We start from the raw sequence: 21348 nt of genomic DNA on the forward strand, positions 1-21348 counted from the left end.
ACTCTTAAGAAAATACTTTAAGTCGCACAATTTACACCAATGCCCGAGGGGCACGAAAAACCATATATTACAAAAGTGGAATGCGAAATACTAGCAGGTAAGTAACGACTCTCAGAGGCTTTAGGAACGCTAGGCCTACAATACTGAACACTCAGGTTAGGAGCAGGAGGCCTAGGGACGCCACGTGCAGAGTGGGAACTCTCACGCGTAAGGCGGGAAAAAGCCTATGGAAGCTAGTATTCACAAAGTTAGTGTTCTCGGGCGAACCCGACTAGGTAGGTCAAAAACGAAAGTGGATCTGGACCCTTGGATAGTGAGGCTATGCTGAGGCACCGAAATGCCGAAGTTACCTAGCCCAGGGGCTGCAGCTGCATAGGTCTGAAAAGACGTCGGGATTCTCCGTTGACGAACCAGGAGCCTGAAGGAAAGGAGTTGCTGGCAGGCGACCAGCGAAGATTGTTCGGGTGATCCAAGCCTGGATCGAAGAAAGATGACACCTGAAAGCAGAGGGGACCAAGTTCGTGACTACTAGCCAGTAGTCAGGTGGCACCAGGAGGGCACCGGGTGGTAGTCACCTCGACTAGGTGAGTGGGCGACGCTGGGCTCTGTAGTCTCACGGACCAGGAGGCGTTGTCGGCGACCAGGATGGAGGTACGAGCTGTCCCACGATGGATGATGCTCTCGACGTCGCTGGACCCAGGATTGGGGCAACAAGTCTTGGCAAATTCAAGCCCACGCGGTGGACCTAAAATGGCGTCTGGAGTGGACCAGGAGGGTCCGGGGTGCTCCTCTCGTGGAAGGGAGCAAGGGCCAGTCCGGAGCAACCAGACCAGCAACAGTGATGTCGTCGGGCGTCGTTAAGAAGGCCACAAGCCAGCGGGCTAGTAGCCAAACAACGCGGTGAGCAGCAAAAAGCAGAAGGGCCCCACGCAGATCGTGGAGATGCTGGGAGGCTGAACTTCGGTGCTGGGGCTGCTCAGGGTCGGGGCTTCTCGGACCCCAAAGCACTCACCAGAGGATCCCTCGGCGGTCGTGCTGGAAAGAAGTCGTGCAGTCTTGAAGATGGCCGGTCCCTCGAGGTCTCGTCGCACCCACAGTTCTCAGCTTAGCTGTAGAGGTGGGTAGAGGTCAGAGGTGCCAGGGAAGCCGGTTCTCGTCGAGCTGGGCAGTCAGATTCCGGAGGAAGGACTTGCAGCAGACCGCAGTGTTCTTAAGATGGTGCCTGCGGATACAGGGTGACTACTCCTTAGTCACAAGGGAGAATCTTGAAGAAGAAATCTTGATGTCCTTTCGTAGAAAGTCGTGTCTTGATTCCAAAGATGATCTGATTTGGAAGGGGGCCAGGTCCTACCTTTATCCTGCAAAAAGGGGCTGGCACGCGACTAAGTCCTGCCCTATGGGTGGGACTAGGAGGGGGGTGGTTACACCCCTCTTCTTTGGCGGGCTTTCCCCAGATCAGGGGCTGGAGTGCCCCTGGAACTGGTTCCAGCCGGCCTATGCACAGTGAGCACCGGGGTGCCACTTGCAGTCACCTTCCTCTAAAGCCCTGCCTACCTAGAATACACAAAATCCTGTCTGGGACGGTGCTGGCACCGCCCCTGGCAGGAAACCCTTTGTCCTTGCCTCCTGCTCTGGGAGGACTCCCAGCAGCAGGAGGGCAGACTTGTGTCTCGGTGGCAGCATCCATTTTGTGGATGCTAAGGCTCTGTCTGACTTTAACTGGGGTTACAGGTTACATACATGTCGTGTCCCTCTAGAAGGGTGGAATGCTAACCCCGTCGCCAGAATTGGCGAGGGGTTAGTATTCCAATTCGTATGACACCTTACTCGACATGTTTTGATAAAGCGATACCAGAGTTGGCATATAACCGCGAGGATTATAATGCACTTAAGAGTATATGGTATGCGATATCATGGAAACGGCTAAGGGATGGATCCCGAAAGCCGCAGACAGGCTCAGCTCATGCCAGAGCACTATCTCACACGATTCCAAGCACTCTGCCTTCAGGATTGTCAAGGCCTGCCATAGGAGTGACTGATAGGAGATCTGTGTGTCCATTTTAGGGTTAGATATAGGTATACTATATCTAAAGCAAGGGGTGATTACACCACCTTGTCCCAGCTGTCAAGCAGCCAGTGGTGTCAGTTTTGGATGGCCAGCCAGGGGTGGCATAATACATGCTGCAGCCCCTGGTAGGCCCTGGGTACACTTATGCCCTGGGTACCTAAGGTACACTGTACAGGGACTGCTAAGGTGACTCAGTATCCAATTAGGTATGTACCTAAGATACATGGAATCCATTTTACAGAGAGCGCAGTGGGCCTGGGGTCCTGAATAGGAGGGCCCCAGGTCAACTAAGTCAGAAAACCAGCAAAACACCAGGCAAAAAGTTGGGGGCAACCATAGTCAGGGATCTACCTTCCTACAAACATAGTCCCTGGGTGCCTGATTGGCAGGATCCCAGGGCTCACTCAGTCAAAGTATATCAGCAGTTCAGCATAAAGAGGGCCCTTTCTCACACAGACCATCTCTCTGTGGATTGTCCTCTGCATTAAAATGTTATGCATTGGCAAAAAAGGAATTTCCTGTTGGGTTGAGTGCCCACTACACTAGAGCTACAGTGGCAACCACTGCGTTAGCACGCAGAGTCCCACTCTTTGATAACTGTCGGGCAGAGACGTGGGCATCACTGCACATGTTTACCAGACACTACTGCCTGAACAGCCAAGACAGAAGAGACGGGTACTGAGCATGTTCTGTCCTCCAGGACGTCCTGGTGTGATCTTCTTTCGCAGACCCTACTTAGAGCATGGTATTTCTGGGGTATCTAATCTAAGGTAAGGAATGTACAAGTAATAGTCTCTATCGGATGAACAAGTTACTTAAATTCAGTAATGATGTATCTGGTAGAGACGTATATTAGTTGTAGATTCCTTACTGCCCTAATCTACAACTCTACATGCCAAGAACAGATGTTTACTGGGTAAGTAACAGAATCCTTGTCTGCCTTCTATACCTGTAAGTCATAGCTAACAGAGTTAATTGTGGATATGACAGATGTTAAAAACAATTGCTGTGGGGTTTTGGTCTTTTTGAGCACATTTAATGAATTTAGCTGCACTAAAGCATGTATCTACTCTTTTCTTTATCAAACTGTTCTCTTTTCTGTTTCAGAACCCGTGAAACCCTGGCCAGCGGTCACTTCATGAGTGTAATCAATATTTTGATGCAGTTACGGAAAGTCTGCAATCATCCCAATCTATTTGACCCCCGGCCTATCCATTCTCCATTTATCACTGAAAGAATTTGCTTCACAACAGCTTCTCTGGCTCTCCAGGCACTGGAGAGGGATCCGTTCAAGGTAGGTGTCCCTAAACCTCCACTTTACTGTACACTGTAATGTTCCATTTTGAGCTTGAGACCACAAAATGATCCGTTTGTTAGATTATTATTTTATTTATTAATTAAGCTTATTAAGCGCGACAGCTACCCAAAAAGGGTTTCCCGGCGCTGGACAGGCAAGGTGCGAAGTAACCTAGCGCTTAAAACAGTGAACAGCGTTTTTGATTGAAAAGCCAGGTCTTGATGTCTCTGCGAAAGTAAGTATAGCTAGTTTCTTTGCGGATGTCCAGTGGGAGAGAGTTCCAAAGTGTGGGACCTAGGTATGAAACTGATCTGCCGCCCATTCTAGCAAGTCTAAATCTAGGAACATTAAAGTTGCCTTGGGATAAGTAACGAAGGTGGCGAGAGGGTGTATAGGGATGAACAAGGGATTGTAGGTAAAGTGGAGCTGAGCCCAATTTGATTTTGAACATGTAGCTCAGGGTTTTGAATTTAATGTGACTCTCTACCCGGAGCCAATGTAGTTCACGGAGGTGTCCAGCGATGTGGGCTTTTTGGGGAATGTTGCACAGTAGTTTTGTGGCGGCATTTTGAACCAACTGCAGTCGTCTTGTCACTCCCTTGTTAGCCCCGAGGTAGTGGACATTTCCATAGTCCAGCCGGGAACTTATAAGGGCATGGACCACAGATATTTGGGTGTCGCTTGGCAGCATCCAGATGATTTTCCTGTGCCACCGCAAGATTGTAAAGCACGTGGCCGAGACCTTGCGTTCGAGGCATGTGGGCTGCGGAATTCATATCTTGTGCATAGATCGCCGCCTAGTGTTGGGTCCGGATGATTGCACATTGTTGTCCTGGAAGAGTCTTCGAAGTATCACGAGATAGGTGACTCTCCCCTGGACTACAGTGCGCATGGGCATCTTCTCCATCCTCAGATTGTTTTTTTCCGCCATTGGGTTCGGATGTTATTCCTTTATTCCAACTTCGGAAACCGAAACTAACTACTTTTAAAGGCCTTCGACTTCGACTGTATTGTTCTTGTTCGGTACTTCTTGACTCGACCAACCTCTCCATCTTGATCCGGTCGTCGACGCGGGCTGTTGGCCCTTTTCGACGCCACGTGGGTCTGCTGTCGAAGGAAAGGAGTCCGTTCAAAAGGTGCCCACAATGCCACTCCAACTTCCTGCATACTGACAAGCACACAGTATGCAACAAGTGCTTATCACCAGAGCACAACGAACAAAATTGCCCAGCGTGTGCCTAATTCCGTTAGAAGAAGACCATCAGGATTCGACTGGCCGCTAGGCAAGAGATGCAGCGGTCGGCACCGGAGAACATCTTCGATGATGAACGCGACCTCCCAGAAGCGGCGGACTCTGACCTAGAGATCGTCACCGTCGAGGACCAGTCGGACTCCGACGACGAGATCCCACCGGGGCAAATCGTGAGTACACAGCCCCCAACGCCGCTTAACCCGAAACCGAAGGCCCCGTTCGAAGCATCGCCTAAAGGCCTTAGCCGAGATCGAAAAATCCCTTCAGAATCCCCGCCCTCCGGCTCGGCTCAGAAGACCAAAACAAAGCCTTCCGAGAGCCCAGGACCAAGTAACATTCCCCCCAAGAAGGTCGTCGAACCCAAAAGGGTTGTCGAACCGAAGGTCGCCGACCCAAAAAAGGCCGTCGAGCCAAAAGTCGTCGAACCGAAGAAGGCCGCTGAGCCAAAGGTCGTCAAACAAAAGGTCGACCAGCCACAGGGCGTCGAGCCGAAGAAAGGGGTTGAACCAAAAAAGGTTGTCCACCCCAAAAAGGTTATCAAGTCAAAAGCTATCGATCCAAAGAAAAGCCTCGACACGAAACAGGTCACCGATCCTAAAAACAGTGCAACTAAACCAAAGTCAGTTGAACCAAAAAAAGGCATCGAATCGACCAAAGACACTGACCCTAAAAAAGGCGTCGAGCACAAAAAGAGGATTGACCCGAAAAAGGTCGTCGACCCAAATAAAGTGCTGAACCAAAAAAGCCTGCCAAACCAATAAAAGACGTCGAACCAAAAAAGCTTACCGACCCCAAACCGACAGTCGAGCCGTAAAAGATTCCAGAACCAAAGGCCCTCGAGCCAAAAAGTCTCAAGCAAGTCAGCAAGCCAAAGACATCGGCGACAAAGCCACGGACAGTGGAAGAGGAACTCTTCCATCCTGATCCAGAATCACAGGAACAATCAAAACTGTATATAAACCCTGAAACCGGCATAGTGACCATCTATTACCGGAAAAAGAGACCATTGGATACGGACACTACTTGCCCTGTACCACCAAAGAAAAAGGACTTCGGGACATCTCCCTCTAGGTCTTTTACTCCTCTTCCTTTCTATCCTAATATGCCTTTTCTGCCCTACTCTCCTACACACTCAGAATACAATGATGAGGATAACATGGGGAAGATTTTAATGACCCAGAGGATCCACAGGCTCAGGATGACACATGGAATGATCAAAATGATCCATATGACACACAACCCATCCCTGACACCTCCCTATACCCTACTAAGCCGTCGCCTACTGACGACACCATTATGTTTAACCAACTGCTAGATAGGTCAGCAAAATACCACAAAGTCGTCATGCACACTGACCCAATAGAAGAAGATTTTCTATTCAACACTTTTTCAACCTCCGAGAAAAATGTCAGGACACTTCCTATGCTAAAAGGGGTACTAAAACACGCGCCACACATATTTAAGGATCCAGCCAGGGCACGGGTGCTCAATCCCAGGGTTGAGAAAAAATATAAGGCAGACCCTACTTACATTAAATCACAATTGCCTCTAGACTCACTGGTAGTAGCAAACGCTCGCAAAAGAGCCAACTCGCAAACAGGAGACGCTCCACCTCCTGACAAAGAGTCTAAAATATTGGAGGCCTCAGGCAAAAGAGTGGCCTCACAAGCTGCTAATTCATGGAGGATCGCAAACACACAGGCTCTCTTAGCTCGCTATGATAGAGCACACTACGACCAGCTTGAAGGTTTACTGCAACACCTGCCAGAACCTTTCAAAGCTCACGCTAGCGACCTCATACAGGAAGGCAAATTTATAACTAATGCTTCCATTAAATGTGCACTAGTCGCAGCCGACACAACAGCCAGGTCAGTTAACACTAGTGTGTTACTACGTAGATATGCGTGGCTACGCATCTCTGGTTTTTAGAACAAGGTGCAATCCACCTTCCTTAACCAACCAGTTAATCAAGACTTCCTGTTTGGTCCGCAGTAGAAACCATTTTAGACAAAATGAAGAAAGATACTGAAACTGCAAAATCTATGGGTGCACTGCAGTTTCAACAACATAGAGGTTCCTTTGGTCGTTCTTCCTACAAGAGGCAACACTTCACAGACTTCCTCTGCATACAAAAGCAACACCCAAAGCTCCTTCAATAAGCGCTCCAACAGGGGAGGTTACAGGGGCAATAATAACAAGGGCAGAGGACGTGGCGGCAATAGCACCAGAGCCTCCACTGCCACCAAACAGTGACTTCATCACACTCCCTCCAGACCATTTAACACCAGTCGGAGGCAGAGTCAAACAGTTCCTACCATTATGGAACGCAATTACCCCAGACAGGTGGGTGAGACAAATTATCCAGTATGGGTATTGCCTGGAACTCACTTATACTCCACCCAACATACCTCCCAGACAGCATCCTATGTCCAAAGAGCACATCACCCTGCTACAACAAGAGGCCAAGTCCATGCTAGAAAAGGGAGCCATAGAACCAGTCCCTTTTCAACACCAAGGAACAGGAGTATACTCACTATACTTCCTCATTCCCAAAAAGGAAGGCTCACTCAGACCAATATTGGACCTCAGACCTCTAAATCAATACTTACTCTCAGAGCACTTCCATATGATCACTCTGCAACAAGTACTCCCATTACTCCAGCAAGGTGACTTCCTAGCAACATTAGACCTCAAGGACGCCTATTTTCACATACCTATACATCCAGCTCACAGGAAATACCTCAGGTTCACAATCGAAGGTCAACATTATCAAATCAAGGTTCTCCCCTTCGGGGTAACCACAGCCCCAAGAGTGTTCACAAAATGTTTAGCGGTAGTAGCTGCACACCTCAGATGCAACACATCCACGTGTTTCCATACCTGGACGATTGGCTCATAAAGGCAAACTCGTTCCAGCAGTGCGCAAGCCATTCGTCTCAAACACTACAGCTGCTACACAGCCTGGGTTTTTCATGAACTACCCAAAATCACATCTACAACCCTCCCACATACAACAATATCTGGGGGCTACAATAAATACCTCTCTAGCAAAGGCATATCCAAATCAATCAAGGATAGCCAACATCCAGACTCTCATTCAAAAATTTCCGTCACAACACTCTTTGCCAGCTCGAGTATTCATGCAACTAATAGCCATGATGGCCTCCTGTATATTCATTGTTCCCCATGCCCGACTTCAAATGCGTCCACTACAAGAATGCCTAGCACTGCAGTGAAACCAAGCTCAGGGGCAATTAAAAGACCTAGTGTTGGTGGACAGTCGCGCTTACAACTCTCTGCAGTGGTGGAACCCACACAATCTTTCCAAAGGGCGACTGTTCCAAGAGCCTGTTCCACAAGTAGTACTAACAGCGGACGCATCACTAACAGGTTGGGGAGCCCATTTACTACAATACACACTACAAGGGCTCTGGACAATCAAACAAAGGAGACTGCATATCAACCAACTAGAGTTGCTAGCAATATTTCTTGCACTAAAAGAATTCCAAAACTACCTTTGCAACAAGGCTGTGTTGATCCGGACGGACAACATGACAGCCATGTACTACATTCAGAAACAAGGAGGGACACACTCTCCACAACTGTCCCACTTAGCATAGAACATATGGAAATGGGCAATTCCCAAAAACATTTTTCTCCTAGCAGAACACCTGCCAGGAAAAGACAATCAAGTAGCGGATCTGCTAAGCTGACAGTCAACAGCTACTCGAATGAGAGATCCACCCTCAAGTTCCACAACCATTCTTCCAAATATGGGGGCAGCCAGAGATAGATCTGTTTGCCACAAACGAAAACTCAAAATTCCAGTACTTTGCCGCCAGGTTACCACATCCACGGTCACAGGGCAATGCGATATGGATGAACTGCTCAGGCAGATTTGCGTACGCTTTTCCACCAGCTCCACTGATTCCGTTAGTGGCACGCAAACTACATCAGCAGTCACTCACAATGATCCTGGTTGCTCCCACATGGGCGAGAGAACCATGGTACACAACGTTCCTGGAACTCTCAGTAGTTCCCCACCAAAGACTTCGCCTCGTGCCCCATCTTTTAACTCGGAACCATGGAGAAATCAGGCACCCAGATCCCAATCAGATGAACCTAGCGATCTGGCTCCTGAGGTCTTAGAGTTCGGATACCTTAACTTACCTCCTGATTGCATGAACATTATCAAGGGGGCAAGACGGCCAACTACTAGAGCATGCTATGCAGCTAAAAGGAAACGATTTGTAATTTACTGCAACAATAACCAAATCAATCCATTAGATGCTTCCTTCCAAAACATTATCTGTTACCTCTTGCACCTTCAATGATGCAATCTAGCATACTCTTCTAAAAGATTACATCTTGCTGCTATAGCAGCATATCTCCAGAACAGACAACACATGTCTCTGTTTATGGTACCACCAATCAAAGCTTTTATGGAAGGTCTTAAAAGGATAATCCCTCCAAAGCATCCACCCGCACCAGTCTGGAACTTAAATATAGTACTTACCAGACTTATGGGACCTCCTTTCGAACCACTCCACTCATGTGAATTACAATTTCTAACATGGAAGGTGGCATTTCTAATTGCCATTACCTCCCTCAGGCGAGTAAGTGAGCTACAGGCACTAACCATCCAAGAATCTTTTATGCAAATACATGCTAATAAGGTAGTACTTCGAACTAACCCTAAGTTCATGCCAAAAGTCATATCCACTTTCCATATCAACCAATCCATCGAATTGCCAGTTTTCTTTCAAAACCCACAGTCAGTGGCTGAAAGAGCCCTACACACATTAGATGTAAGGAGAGCTCTGCTATAATATGTGGACAGGACTAAATGATTTCGGAAAACAAAGCAACTGTATGTTGCTTTTTCACCACAACATAAAGGTAATCCCATCTCAAAATCAGGAATAGCCAGATGGATAGTTAAATGCATCCAAATATGTTATCAAAAAGCTAAACGCACGCTAACAGTTCCCCCAAAAGCACACTCTACGCGTAAAATAAGGGCATCCATGGCTTTCCTAGGGAATATTCCCCTTGAAGACATATGTAGGGCAGCTACATGGTCTACCATACACACTTTCACTAAACACTATTGTGTAGACGTGCAATCAAAGCAACAAGCTGCGGTAGGCCAGGCTGTCCTTAAAACTCTGTTCGAGGCATGTGGGCTGCTAAATTCATATCTCTGCATAGATCGCCGCCTAGTGTTGGGTCCGGATGATTGCACATTGTTGTCCTGGAAGAGTCTTCGAAGTATCACGAGATAGGTGGCTCCTCCTTCGGACTACAGTGCGCATGGGCATCCTCTCCATCCTCAGATTGTTTTTTTCCGCCATTGGGTTCGGATGTACTTTCCTACACTCCAAGTTCCGAATCAACAAAACTTCTCTAAAGGCCAAAAGGCCTTCGGATCCGTCGGTATTGTTCAGCGCTCGGTACCGATACACTTTTTGAACTTCTGTTGCACCCCGGACGTCAAATCGGGCCGTGAGGCCTTCTCGACAACACGTGGACCGACCGTCGATGGAACGAAGTCCATTCAAATACTGCCCTCAGTGCAACTCCAAGTTCCCGCACACAGATCAGCATCCTGTGTGCAACAAATGCCTATCTCCAGATCACAACGAAGATAGTTGCCTAGCCTGTGGCCAGTTCTGGTTGAAAAAGACTATCCGGAATCGACTGGCGGCGAGGCAAGAAATGCAGAGGTCGGCGCCAGAACCCGACAACATCTTCGACGATGAGGCAGACCTAGCTAGCGCCGAAGACACGGATCAAGACAAACAGCAATACTCGGAGCATGACTCCGAATATTACCTCGAAGAGGAGGAACAAATCGTTGATCTCGAGGAATACGATCAAGACATCGTAGCGGTTGAAGACGACTCCGATGACGACGAGGGGCGAACCGTGAGTACAGCGCCCCATATAGACACTACACCGATATCAGAGGATCAGGTCGAGGCATCGCCAGCAGGCCTTAGCCAAGATCAACATCCTCGTTCTACAGCCCCGCCATACCGCCCGGCTAAGAACATACCAAAAGAGCCTTCTGAGACAGGTTATACGACACCGGTTCCATCAAAACCGAAACTCGTCGACAATACCGTCTTCGGACCGACCGTCGTCGAACCGAAGGTGATCTGGCCGAAGGGCGTCGAGCCGAAGGCCACAGTCCCAATACACCCTTCGATGTCGACTCACGGTCTTTGGCTTCGAAGACAAAAGCTATCGAGTTGAGCTCAAAGTCGAAAGCCGTCGAGTCCACCTCGCGGCCAAAACACGTCGAATCGACACCAAAAAAGCACGTCGACTCGACCCCTAAGACAAAGCACGTCGAATCGAGCAAAGCAGCCTCCACTTTAGACAAGGGGAAAAAAACGGTCGACGAAAGCAAAAGGCCTAGGCCCAAAGGTAACGTCGAACCGAAAATGAAACCAAAGGTGGACGAAAACAAGTCGGTCGAGCCGAAGCCCATCGATCCGAAAAAGGGCATCAAGCCAGAACCACAAACTCCAAAAAAACCTAAAGAGACTGTCGAACCGACCAAACCGCTCGGTCTGAAAAAGGTGGTGAAGCCAGCCAAAGACGTTCAACCGACAAAACCGGTCGAAAAACATCAAAAACCGAGCCAACCACCAAAAGCGGTCGAACTCAATAAAGCTATCGACCCACAAAAAGTCAAACCAAAGGCTACGGCACCGAGGCCAAAAACTGTGGAATAAGAGATTATTCATCCAGACCCATCCACAGAAAACCAGTCAAAACTGTACATTGACCCCAAAACTGGTAAAGTGACTGTCTACAAAAAAAAGAAAAGACCTCTGCCAACTGAAGACTTTGCTAAAATTCCCCTCAAAAAGAAAAGAGCCTGTGCTACCTCTCCTATACTTTTTGAACCTATCACTCCAGCTATGCCTACCACTCCATATGCCCCAACATCACCTACACGCTCTGACTACAACCCAGATGAAGATCAGCATGCAGATGTGGGGTTTGGGTATCCACAAAACCCAATAGGAGACCCAAATTTACAGCCATGGGGTGGGGGAGGTGAACCAGATACTGAAGGGACTCTGCCCATTACAGACCCTGCAGTATACCCAACTAAGCCATCACCCACAGAAGATACAGTGGCCTTTAATTCTTTACTAGATAGAGCAGCAACCTACCATATTGTAGATGTGCACTCTGATGCTATTGAAGAAGACTTTCTCTTTGATACATTAACAACATCTGAAAGACATGTAAAAACTCTCCCCATGTTGAAGGGCGTCTTTAAACACGCAAATGACATTTTTAAGGACACTGCTAGGGCACCTAAACCCTAGAATTGAAAAGAAATATAGGGCTGCACCTATAGACCCTACATACATCAGGGGGCAGCTGCCCCTAGACTCCCTAGTGGTATCTAACGCACGTAAGCGCGCAAACTCCCAGACTACTGGAGAGTCTGCTCCTCCAGACAAGGAGACAAAGATCTTTGAGGCATCCGTCAAGAGAGTGGCAGCTCAAGCAGCAAACTCATGGAGAATAGCCAATACACAGGCCTTGCTGGCCAGATATGATAGGGTGCACTACGGCAGTTTGGAAGTGATTCTCCAACACTTACCTGATCCTTACAAACAGCAGGCAGATGAACTTATACAGGAGGGAAAGCTCATCACCAATGCCTCAATTAAATGTGCCCTAGACGCGGCAGACACTGGTGCCAGATCCATCAATACAAACGCTTTGCTAAGGCGCCACGCATGGCTTCGCATATCAGGCTTTAAGAATGAAGTCCAATCCAGAATTCTTAATCAGCCCATAAACCCAGACTTTTTATTTGGTCCAGCAGTTGACTCAATTCTGCACAAAATGAAAAAAGATGCAGAAACAGCGAAGTCCATGGGAGCTCTACAGTCCCAACAACACCGGGGCTCCTTTCGTCGCTCCAATTATAGAGGAGGAGCGCGAAGTAATATATCACAGCAATCCTCCACCTACAAGAGTAACACGCAATCCACATACAACAAAAACACAAACAGGGGTGGATACAGAGGAAATAACACCAAAGGAAGGGGTCGTGGAGGCAATGCAAATAGATCCTCCACTAACACCAAAGAGTGACTTCTTGGCACTACCTCCAGACCATATAACACCGGTCGGGGGCAGACTTCAACAATTTCTGCCAGTCTGGTTAAATATCACTATAGACAAGTGGGTCAGGCAAATTATCCAACATGGCTATTGCCTCGAACTCACCTCAACACCACCCAACATACCACCCGTGCACCGTCCAATGTCACAGGAACATATAACGCTACTGCAACAAGAGGTCATCAGTATGCTGCAAAAGGGGGCCATGGAACCAGTCCCACTACAACATCAGGGAACAGGAGTATACTCCCTATACTTCCTGATTCCAAAGAAGGACGGGTCTCTCAGACCGATATTGGACCTCAGGCCCCTCAACCTGTACATTTTGTCGGAGCATTTTCATATGCTCACTCTCCAGCAAGTCTTACCATTGCTTCGCCAGGGAGACTTCCTAGCAACTCTAGACCTCAAAGACGCATACTTTCATATACCAATACACCCTGCTCACAGAAAGTACCTAAGGTTCACCATTCAAGGACAGCACTACCAGTTCAAAGTCCTACCATTTGGCGTCACAACAGCTCCATGAGTGTTCACCAAATGTCTAGCTACAGTGGCAGCACATCTCAGGATGCAACACATCCATGTGTACCCTTATCTGGACGATTGGCTAATACACACGCCATCAGCCCAGCAATGTGCCAACCACATGTCAAAGACCATGCATCTCCCGCACAGTTTAGGATTTTCACTAAACTACCCAAAATCACATCGTCAGCCCTCCCACGTCCAACAATACCTGGGAGCAACAGTATATACACTGGCAGCAAAAGCATATCCCAACGCAGCACGGATCAAGGCAATGCAAGCGTTAATCCAAACGTTCAGACCCCAACACTCGTTACCAGCTCGAGTGTTTATGCAACTAATAGGCATGATGGCCTCGTGCATATTCATAGTCCCTCATGCCAGGCTACATATGCGTCCGCTCCAAGAGTGCCTAGCAAGGCAGTGGAACCAGGGTCACAGGCAATTAAAAGACCTAGTGTTGGTGACCAGTCGAGCATACAACTCTCTGCATTGGTGGAATCCACAAAACCTCTGCAAGGGACGACTGTTCCAAGAGCCTGACCCACAAATAGTGTTAACCGCGGACGCATCCCTACTAGGATGGGGAGCCCATGTCCTACACTACACAGTACAGGGACTCTGGACTGTACAGCAGAAGAAACTGCACATCAACCTCCTAGAGTTGATGGCAATCTTTCTAGCCCTAAAAGCTTTCAAAACACGCTTATTTATTTATTTATGTATTTATTTATTCAGAGTTTTAAATAGCGCGAACCAGATCCTTACGGATATCAGAGCGCTTCACAAAGACAGGGAGGGGGCAGTAGGAGTGAACAGAGACAATGGGAGCAATATAGTAGTCACTAACATGGTGGGGTAATAGTGACATACATGAAACATGAGTGAACAGAGACAATGGGAGCAAAATAGTAGTCACTAACATGGTGGGGTAATAGTGACATACATGAAACATATCACAATACAATCAGGTAAACAAGTAATATAAGATGGCACAAGTCATTGATCCCACTACAGGGGTGTTCATGTGTACCTTGGGTGTGTGGATGGCTTATACCAAAGTCTTAGTGTAGCGAGACCACTGAGTAAGGGCATCTGGAGAGTGAATCAACGTGTAACATATATTGGTAGTGACAACATCAGGTTAGAAGTATAGTGCCAGAGGACAAGGTGAGCAGTGATACAGAGCAATGCAGAGTCTCTGATCCAGCACCAATCATGTTCAGGAGATCTTGGCCAGGAGGATGCTTTTCACCTCTTTCTTGAAGAGTGCAGTGGAGGAGATCAGCCTAGTTTCAGGCAGGAGCGCGTTCCAAATCCTGGGTGCCATTCCAGAGAAGGAGCGCTTCTATGTTTTCTCTTTCCGGAATCTACGAGGTTTCAGGAGTAGGTTTTTTGTGCTTCTATTGGACCTCGAACCTCCTGAGATAGACAACTTTTGAGCGAGGTAGTTGGGTGCGAGGTAGTTGGGTGCATTGTGGTGCACGGCCGCGTGTGTCATAACTGCAATTTTTAGCTGTATTCTGGCTTCAAAAGGCAGCCATTTTAGAGACTTTAAGTCTGGGGATATATGCGAATATTTTCTTGAGCCAGTAATGAGTCTCGCGGAAGCGTTCAGGGAGGCTCTTAAGGGTGCTGTTGTGGATAGCGGGAGTCCGCTGAGGGCCACAATTCCGTAGTCTATTCGAGGGATGACTAGAGCTTGTACAGCAGTTTGGAAGTCTTCGGCAGGGAGGAAAGGTTTAATTTTCCTCAATGTGTTGATTTGGAAATTAGCTGCTTTTGTGGCTTTGCTAACGTGCTGCTGCATGTCGAGCTTGGCGTCGAGTGTGATGCCTAGGGATTTTGCCGAATCCATTATGGTAGGTTGGACATTGAGTGCTGTTAGATTATTGAGCCATGTTTGGGTGGTGGAAGTTTTCGTCGGGGGTGAGATGAGTAGGAACTCTGTTTTCAGAGCATTTAGTTTGAGGTGATTATCTGCCAGCCAAGATTGAGTGTTAATAAGCGTGGAGTTCAGATGTTTGATATCTTCCGGAGATTGTAGCTTTAGGTAGAGTTGTGTGTCGTCGGCGTACATATGGAATTGGACATTGGAAGCTTGGAGCAAGGTGGCGAGCGGTTCCATGACGAGGTTGAACAGTGTGGGGGAGAGGGAGGATCCTTGTGGGACGCCTAGATCTGCAGGCACAGGTGTGGATAGCACATTGTCGATCTTGAACTTCTGTGATCGATTGTGAAGGAAGGACGAAAACCATTTGAGAACAGTTCCCGATAGACCCATTCTAGTGCTTAGCAGCTCCAGCAAGTTCTCATGTTTGACCGTGTCAAATGCTGACGAGAGGTCAAGAAGGATGAGGAGGCAGGACTCATTGCGGTCAAGAATTTGGAGGGCGTCATCAATTATGTGTGTCATAGCTGTTTCCGTGCTATGTTTCGCTCGGAAGCCTGATTGATGAGGGTTGAGGAGGTCAAATTGGTCAATGTGTTTAGTTAGTTGTAGTTGGACACATTTTTCCAGCAGTTTGGCCAGGGTGGGGATATTGGTGATGGGCCGGTAATTGTTTAGGTCAGACGGATCAGCTGTAGGTTTCTTGAGTATAGGCGTGACTTGCCCCACCTTGAGGGAGTCCGGTATGAGGCCTTGTTGCAGGGAGCTGTTGATGATTTTGGTCCAGAGAGGGAGGAGCAAGGGGATGAAGTCTTTTACAGCATTAGCAGGTAGAGGGTCTGTGAGGTGATTAGAGGGCTTCAAGGTGCAGAGCAGTTTGCGTATTGCATCTTCCGAGTAGGTATCGAAGTACAGCCAAGATGCCTTGTTTTTAGGTTGAGTGTAAGACATTCTGGTGTTGTTGGGGAATCGACTTACATCCAAGATGAGGTCATTTCTTATGTTGTCAGTCTTTAGCTTAAAGAAAGCAGAGAAGGCTTCACAGTGTGGGGTGTCGCCTGTTGTGCTGTTTGATTGTAGGGGTTGGGTCTTTGTTTGGGTCTTGATTAGTTCGAACAGCTTTCTTGGCCTGTTTTTTGCTTGGTCCAACTGACGGCTAAAGAAGCCAGCCTTTGTGCGCTTTATTTTCCTGAAGTAGGCGTTTCTTTTGTTTTTAAGCCTTTTGAGGTGCAGTGCTGAAGGGTCCGATCTCCAGGTGCGCTCTGCCATTCGCATATTACGCCTGTCGTCATTGAGACTATCATCATACCAGGGGTTAGACGTTTTGGTGGAGACTCTCTTCAGTTGAAGTGGGGCGACTTCATTGACTACTGTGTTCATAGCGTCAAGGTAGTGGTCCATCAGTGTTTGAACATCCGAGGCACCTGAAGGGGGAAGGAGGAGATTGCCGATGTGGGGGGGCAGGGTAGAGGGGTTAAGGTTCTTCATGTCCCTTTTCCATGTTTTGGATTTGATTGGTTGAGCTGGGATAGGTTTCACTTTTTCATTGATAAAGAAGGTAATAATGTGGTGATCCGACCAGTCGCAGGGTTGAATCGCCTCCAGTTGTGTTGAGTTCTCTTTGGCAATGATGAGATCGAGTATCGCGCCTTTGTCATGTGTTGGTCTATCGCATATTTGGGTGAGGTCAAGCGCATTAAGGAAAGTTTTGAGACTATTCACCACTGTGTCTTTCTGATCGTTTCAGTGTAGATTGAAGTCACCCAGGTAGACTTGGGTTGTTTGCCGACCGGCATTGGAAGTGATCAAGTCCATGAGTTGTTGGGTGAATATGAGGTTGTCACCAGGCGGGTGATAGATGAGATGTAAAGCACAAGCTTGTTTGCCCTCGCTGGTGATGTCGAGGCAGAGGAGTTCACTGGAGGGGAAGGAGGGGGGGGTGATTTTAGTAACGGAGAGGTTGCTCCTAAAAATGCATGCAATTCCCCCGCCCGTCTTGCCAGGAGACCTGTCCAGCCTAATGATGTTATAATTGGGGGGGACTAGTATGTCCATAATCGGGGTAGAGGCTTCAGTGAGCCACGTTTCCGTTAGAATGGCTAGGTCCAGATCCCTAGCTGAGACGAGATCAGCGATGTCGGAGGAGTGTCTCTGGGCCGATCTGCAGTTGAGTAGGATGCATTTGAGTTTGGGAGAGAGAAGGGTGGTCGAGCTTTCTAGTGTGAGGGGAACTTTTCTGAGGTTGTTAGGGACGGAACCTCTATTGTTGAGTGTTGGGAGCCTCAGAGGGTTTGTAAGAATTGTGGGTATGGGGATGTGTGCGTTGGATGTGTGTTTTACCGGACCTGGGCCATAGGAGCGTAGTAGAGAGCATAATTCACGGTCCGACAATGGGTTGAGGAGACGCCGGGGGCGGTGGGCGTTAGTGCGAACGGGGATAGTCGGCCAGCGCGGGTGTCGTTGGAGGCGAGGGTATGTAGGGAGGGTGCGTCGATTGTAGGGTAGAGGGATGGTGGGAGGTAGACTGGGCTGTGAGGAGAGAAGCTCTTTGATTGCGTGGACATCTTTTTTGATTTGTAGAATATCCTCTTTGACTTGCTGGATTGTGGATAAAGTCTGGTCAGGGGGTGTATTGGGGATGGGGTTTGTGATGAGAGCCATTGGAGAGTCGTTGAGTAGTGAGTTGGAGAGCAGGCAGGGTATCGAGGGGGTGGATAAGCTGGCGTTGTTGGAGGGTTCTGCAGTGCTAACGAGTGGGATGGCATTCAAAGTGGGGGCCTTTTTGTGGGCGAGGGGTGTGGGTGAAGTAGGTGAAAGGGGCGGTAGGTGGGAGGCATAGGTAGTGACGTCAGTGGGAGACGGTGTCGGTGGGTAAAAGAGTGAGTGATGGCTGAAGACAGTGGGGGAGACAGGAGGGTAGTGGGGGCTGAGAATAGGAGGTGGGAGAGAGGGGGATGCTAAGGTAAGGGAGGCGGTATGTTCTGTATCTTTTGTTGGGAGGGTGGGAGTGTCTTGGGTGGGAGTGGGGAGGGAGCTGGAGAGGGAGAGGTGTCCGCTGCAAGGGGGATGTGAGTGGGGGGTGGATAAACTCCAAATGGTGGTGTGTTCAGATGGTGGCGTGTGGGTGAGAGTTATTGTGTCAGGTGTGAGAGACTCGTGGGTGGGAGTGGGGAGGGAGCTGGGGAGGGAGAGGGGTCTGCCGTGGGGGGGAAGGGAGGAGGGGGTGGATAAGCTCCGGGCGATGGTGTGTTCAGATGGTGACGTGTTGTGAGTGTGAGTTGTTAGGTCAGGGGGGAGTGGGATGGAGGGGGTGTGAGTGGGGGTACGAGGGGTCCTGTTAGAGGGGCGGCTAGTATATGAGGTGGAGACGTTTGTGACTGTTCTTGGGGAGTGTGGGGTGTAAACCGCAAGTGGGTCATTTACTGGGGTGCTAGGGGTATAGGTGTTGTAGGTGGGGGCTGCGACGTCAGGGGTGGTAGTGCTGGTGGGGTTTGTCCAACAAAGCCGTGTTGATCCGGACGGACAACATGACAGCTATGTATTACATTCAAAAACAAGGAGGGACACACTCACCACAGCTGTCGCACCTACCTCAAGCAATGTGGAAATGGGCCATTCAGAGGAACATGTTTCTCATGGCGGAGCACCTCCCAGGCAAGGACAATCAAGTAGCCGACCTGCTCAGCAGGCACAGCCAACAGATGCACGAATGGGAAATTCACCCTGCAGTGCTCCAACCATTCTTCCGGAGGTGGGGACACCCGGAGTTAAATCTGTTTGCCACAAGCGAAAACACTAAATGCCAGTACTTTGCCGCCAGATTCCCACATCCACAGTCGCAGTGCAATGCGATATGGATGAACTGGTCAGGCAAATTTGCCTACGCTTTTCCCCCAGCTCCATTAATACCGCTGGTGGCACGCAAAATGCGCCAACATTCGCTAACACTGATCCTAGTTGCTCCCACATGGGCAAGGCAACCATGGTACACGGCGTTCCTAGAACTGTCAGTAGTACATCATCAAAGACTGCGACTCACACCCAATCTTCTAACTCAGAGCCATGGAGAAATCCAACACCCAGACCCGCAACAGCTGAACCTGGCGATCTGGCTCCTGAAGTCCTAGAATTTGGATACCTAAACTTGCCCCCAGACTGCATGAATATTATCAAAGAGGCAAGAAAACCCACTACCAGAGCATGTTATGCAGCAAAGTGGAAACGTTTCCTCATTTACTGTAGCAACAATGACATTAACCCACTTGATGCTTCTACTCAAGACATCATTTGCTATCTCTTGCACCTACAACGTTGCAATTTAGCCTATTCCTCCATCAGGATACATCTAGCTGCGTTAGCAGCATATCTTCAAGACAGGCAACACCTTTCACTATTTAGGGTGCCAGCAATTAAAGCGTTTATGGAAGGACTTAAAAGCGTAATTCCTCCAAGACACCCACCTTCACCAGTCTGGAATCTAAACGTTGCTTTAACCAGACTTATGGGACCACCTTTTTAACCACTACACTCATGCGAACTACAATTCCTTACTTGGAAGGTGGCTTTCCTTGTTGCTATTACTTCGCTTCGAAGAGTTAGCGAGCTACAAGCCCTAACTATTCAAGAGCCATTCATTCAAGTACATGCAAATAGAGTAGTTCTCAGAACAAACCCTACATTCATGCCAAAGGTGGTATCCCATTTCCATATAAATCAAACCATAGAACTGCCAGTGTTCTTCCAAAATCCTCACCGTAGCTAAAAGGGCCTTACATACTCTAGATGTCAAGAGCGCTCTGCTATACTACATAGACAGAACTAAGGCTTTTCGTAAGACAAAACAGTTGTTTGTTGCTTTCTCACCGCAACACAAAGGCGACCACATTTCTAAATCAGGTATAGCCAGATGGATCATTAAGTGCATCCAAATATGTTATTTAAAGGCAAAATGCACCTTAACAGCCCCCCTAGGGCGCATTCCACACGCAAGCTAGGGGCATCCATGGCTTTCCTAGGTAATATTCCTTTACACGAAAATTTGTAGAGCAGCCACATGGTCAACCACACATACATATACCAAACACTATTGTGTAGATGTACATTCAAAACAGCAAGCTGCTGTAGGACCGGCTGTTCTCAAAACTCTTTTCCAGACTGCTGCAGCTGACACAGGTAGCCACCGCTAAGGGAGATACTGCTATACATTCTATGCACAGATATGAATTCAGCAGCCCACATGCCTCGAACGGAATATGCTACATACCAGTATGCATCTGTTCTTGGCATGTAGGGCTGCTGACATTCATATCACCCACCCACCTCCCCGGTGCCTGTTGCAGCTGCAGCATTCACTCTTTGCATGGGCATCTCTTTCTGTACTATACTCCATCTCTGCCACAATGGCGAAAAACAATCTGAGGATGCCCATGCGCACTGTAGTCCGAAGGAGGAGCCACCTATCTCGTGATACTTCGAAGACTCTTCCAGGACAACAATGTGCAATCATCCGGACCCAACACTAGGCGGCGATCTATGCACAGATATGAATGTCAGCAGCCCTACATGCCAAGAACAGATGCATACTGGTAAGTAGCATATTCCTTTTTAGACTGCTGCAGCTGGTATAGGTGACCACCGCTAGAGGAGATACTGCTATACAGTCTGCACAAGATATGAATTCAGCAGCCCACATGCCTCGAGCGGAATATGCTACTTACCAGTATGCATCTGTTCTTGGCATGTAGGGCTGCTGACATTCATATCGCCCACCCTCCTCCCGGTGCCTGTTGCAGCTGCAGGATTCTCTTCTACATGGCCATCTCTTACTTACTATACTCCATCTTTGCCACAATGGCGAAAAACAATCTGAGGATGGAGAAGATGCCCATGCGCACTGTAGTCCAGGGGAGGAGTCGCCTATCTCGTGATACTTCGAAGACTCTTCCAGGACAACAAAGTGCAATCATCCGGACCCAACACTAGACAGCGATCTATGCACAAGATATGAATGTCAGCAGCCCTACATGCCAAGAACAGATCCATACTGGTAAGTAGCATATTCCTTACCTGTTGGTGCATGGTCAAGGCATTATCAATGGTGAAACCCAAATTGCGTACATGGTCTGATGGGAGAGGAAGGGTGCCCATCTCTG

At 48.4% G+C, this 21348-nt stretch overlaps 1 protein-coding gene across 4 annotated transcripts in view; it reads left to right on the top strand.

Moving 5' to 3' along the window:
* SRCAP (Snf2 related CREBBP activator protein) overlaps nt 1–21348 on the top strand; it is a 1816344-nt gene that overhangs the window by 896783 nt on the left and 898213 nt on the right. For all 4 annotated transcript variants that reach the window (XM_078652845.1, XM_078652844.1, XM_078652847.1 and 1 more), the window contains one exon: nt 3176–3362. In XM_078652845.1, the coding sequence (XP_078508971.1) occupies nt 3176–3362 (187 nt within the window). The remainder of the gene's footprint in view (nt 1–3175; nt 3363–21348) is intronic.

The sequence above is a fragment of the Lissotriton helveticus genome, chromosome 7 (genome assembly GCF_964261635.1).
Source record: "Lissotriton helveticus chromosome 7, aLisHel1.1, whole genome shotgun sequence".
Taxonomy (NCBI): domain Eukaryota; kingdom Metazoa; phylum Chordata; class Amphibia; order Caudata; family Salamandridae; genus Lissotriton; species Lissotriton helveticus.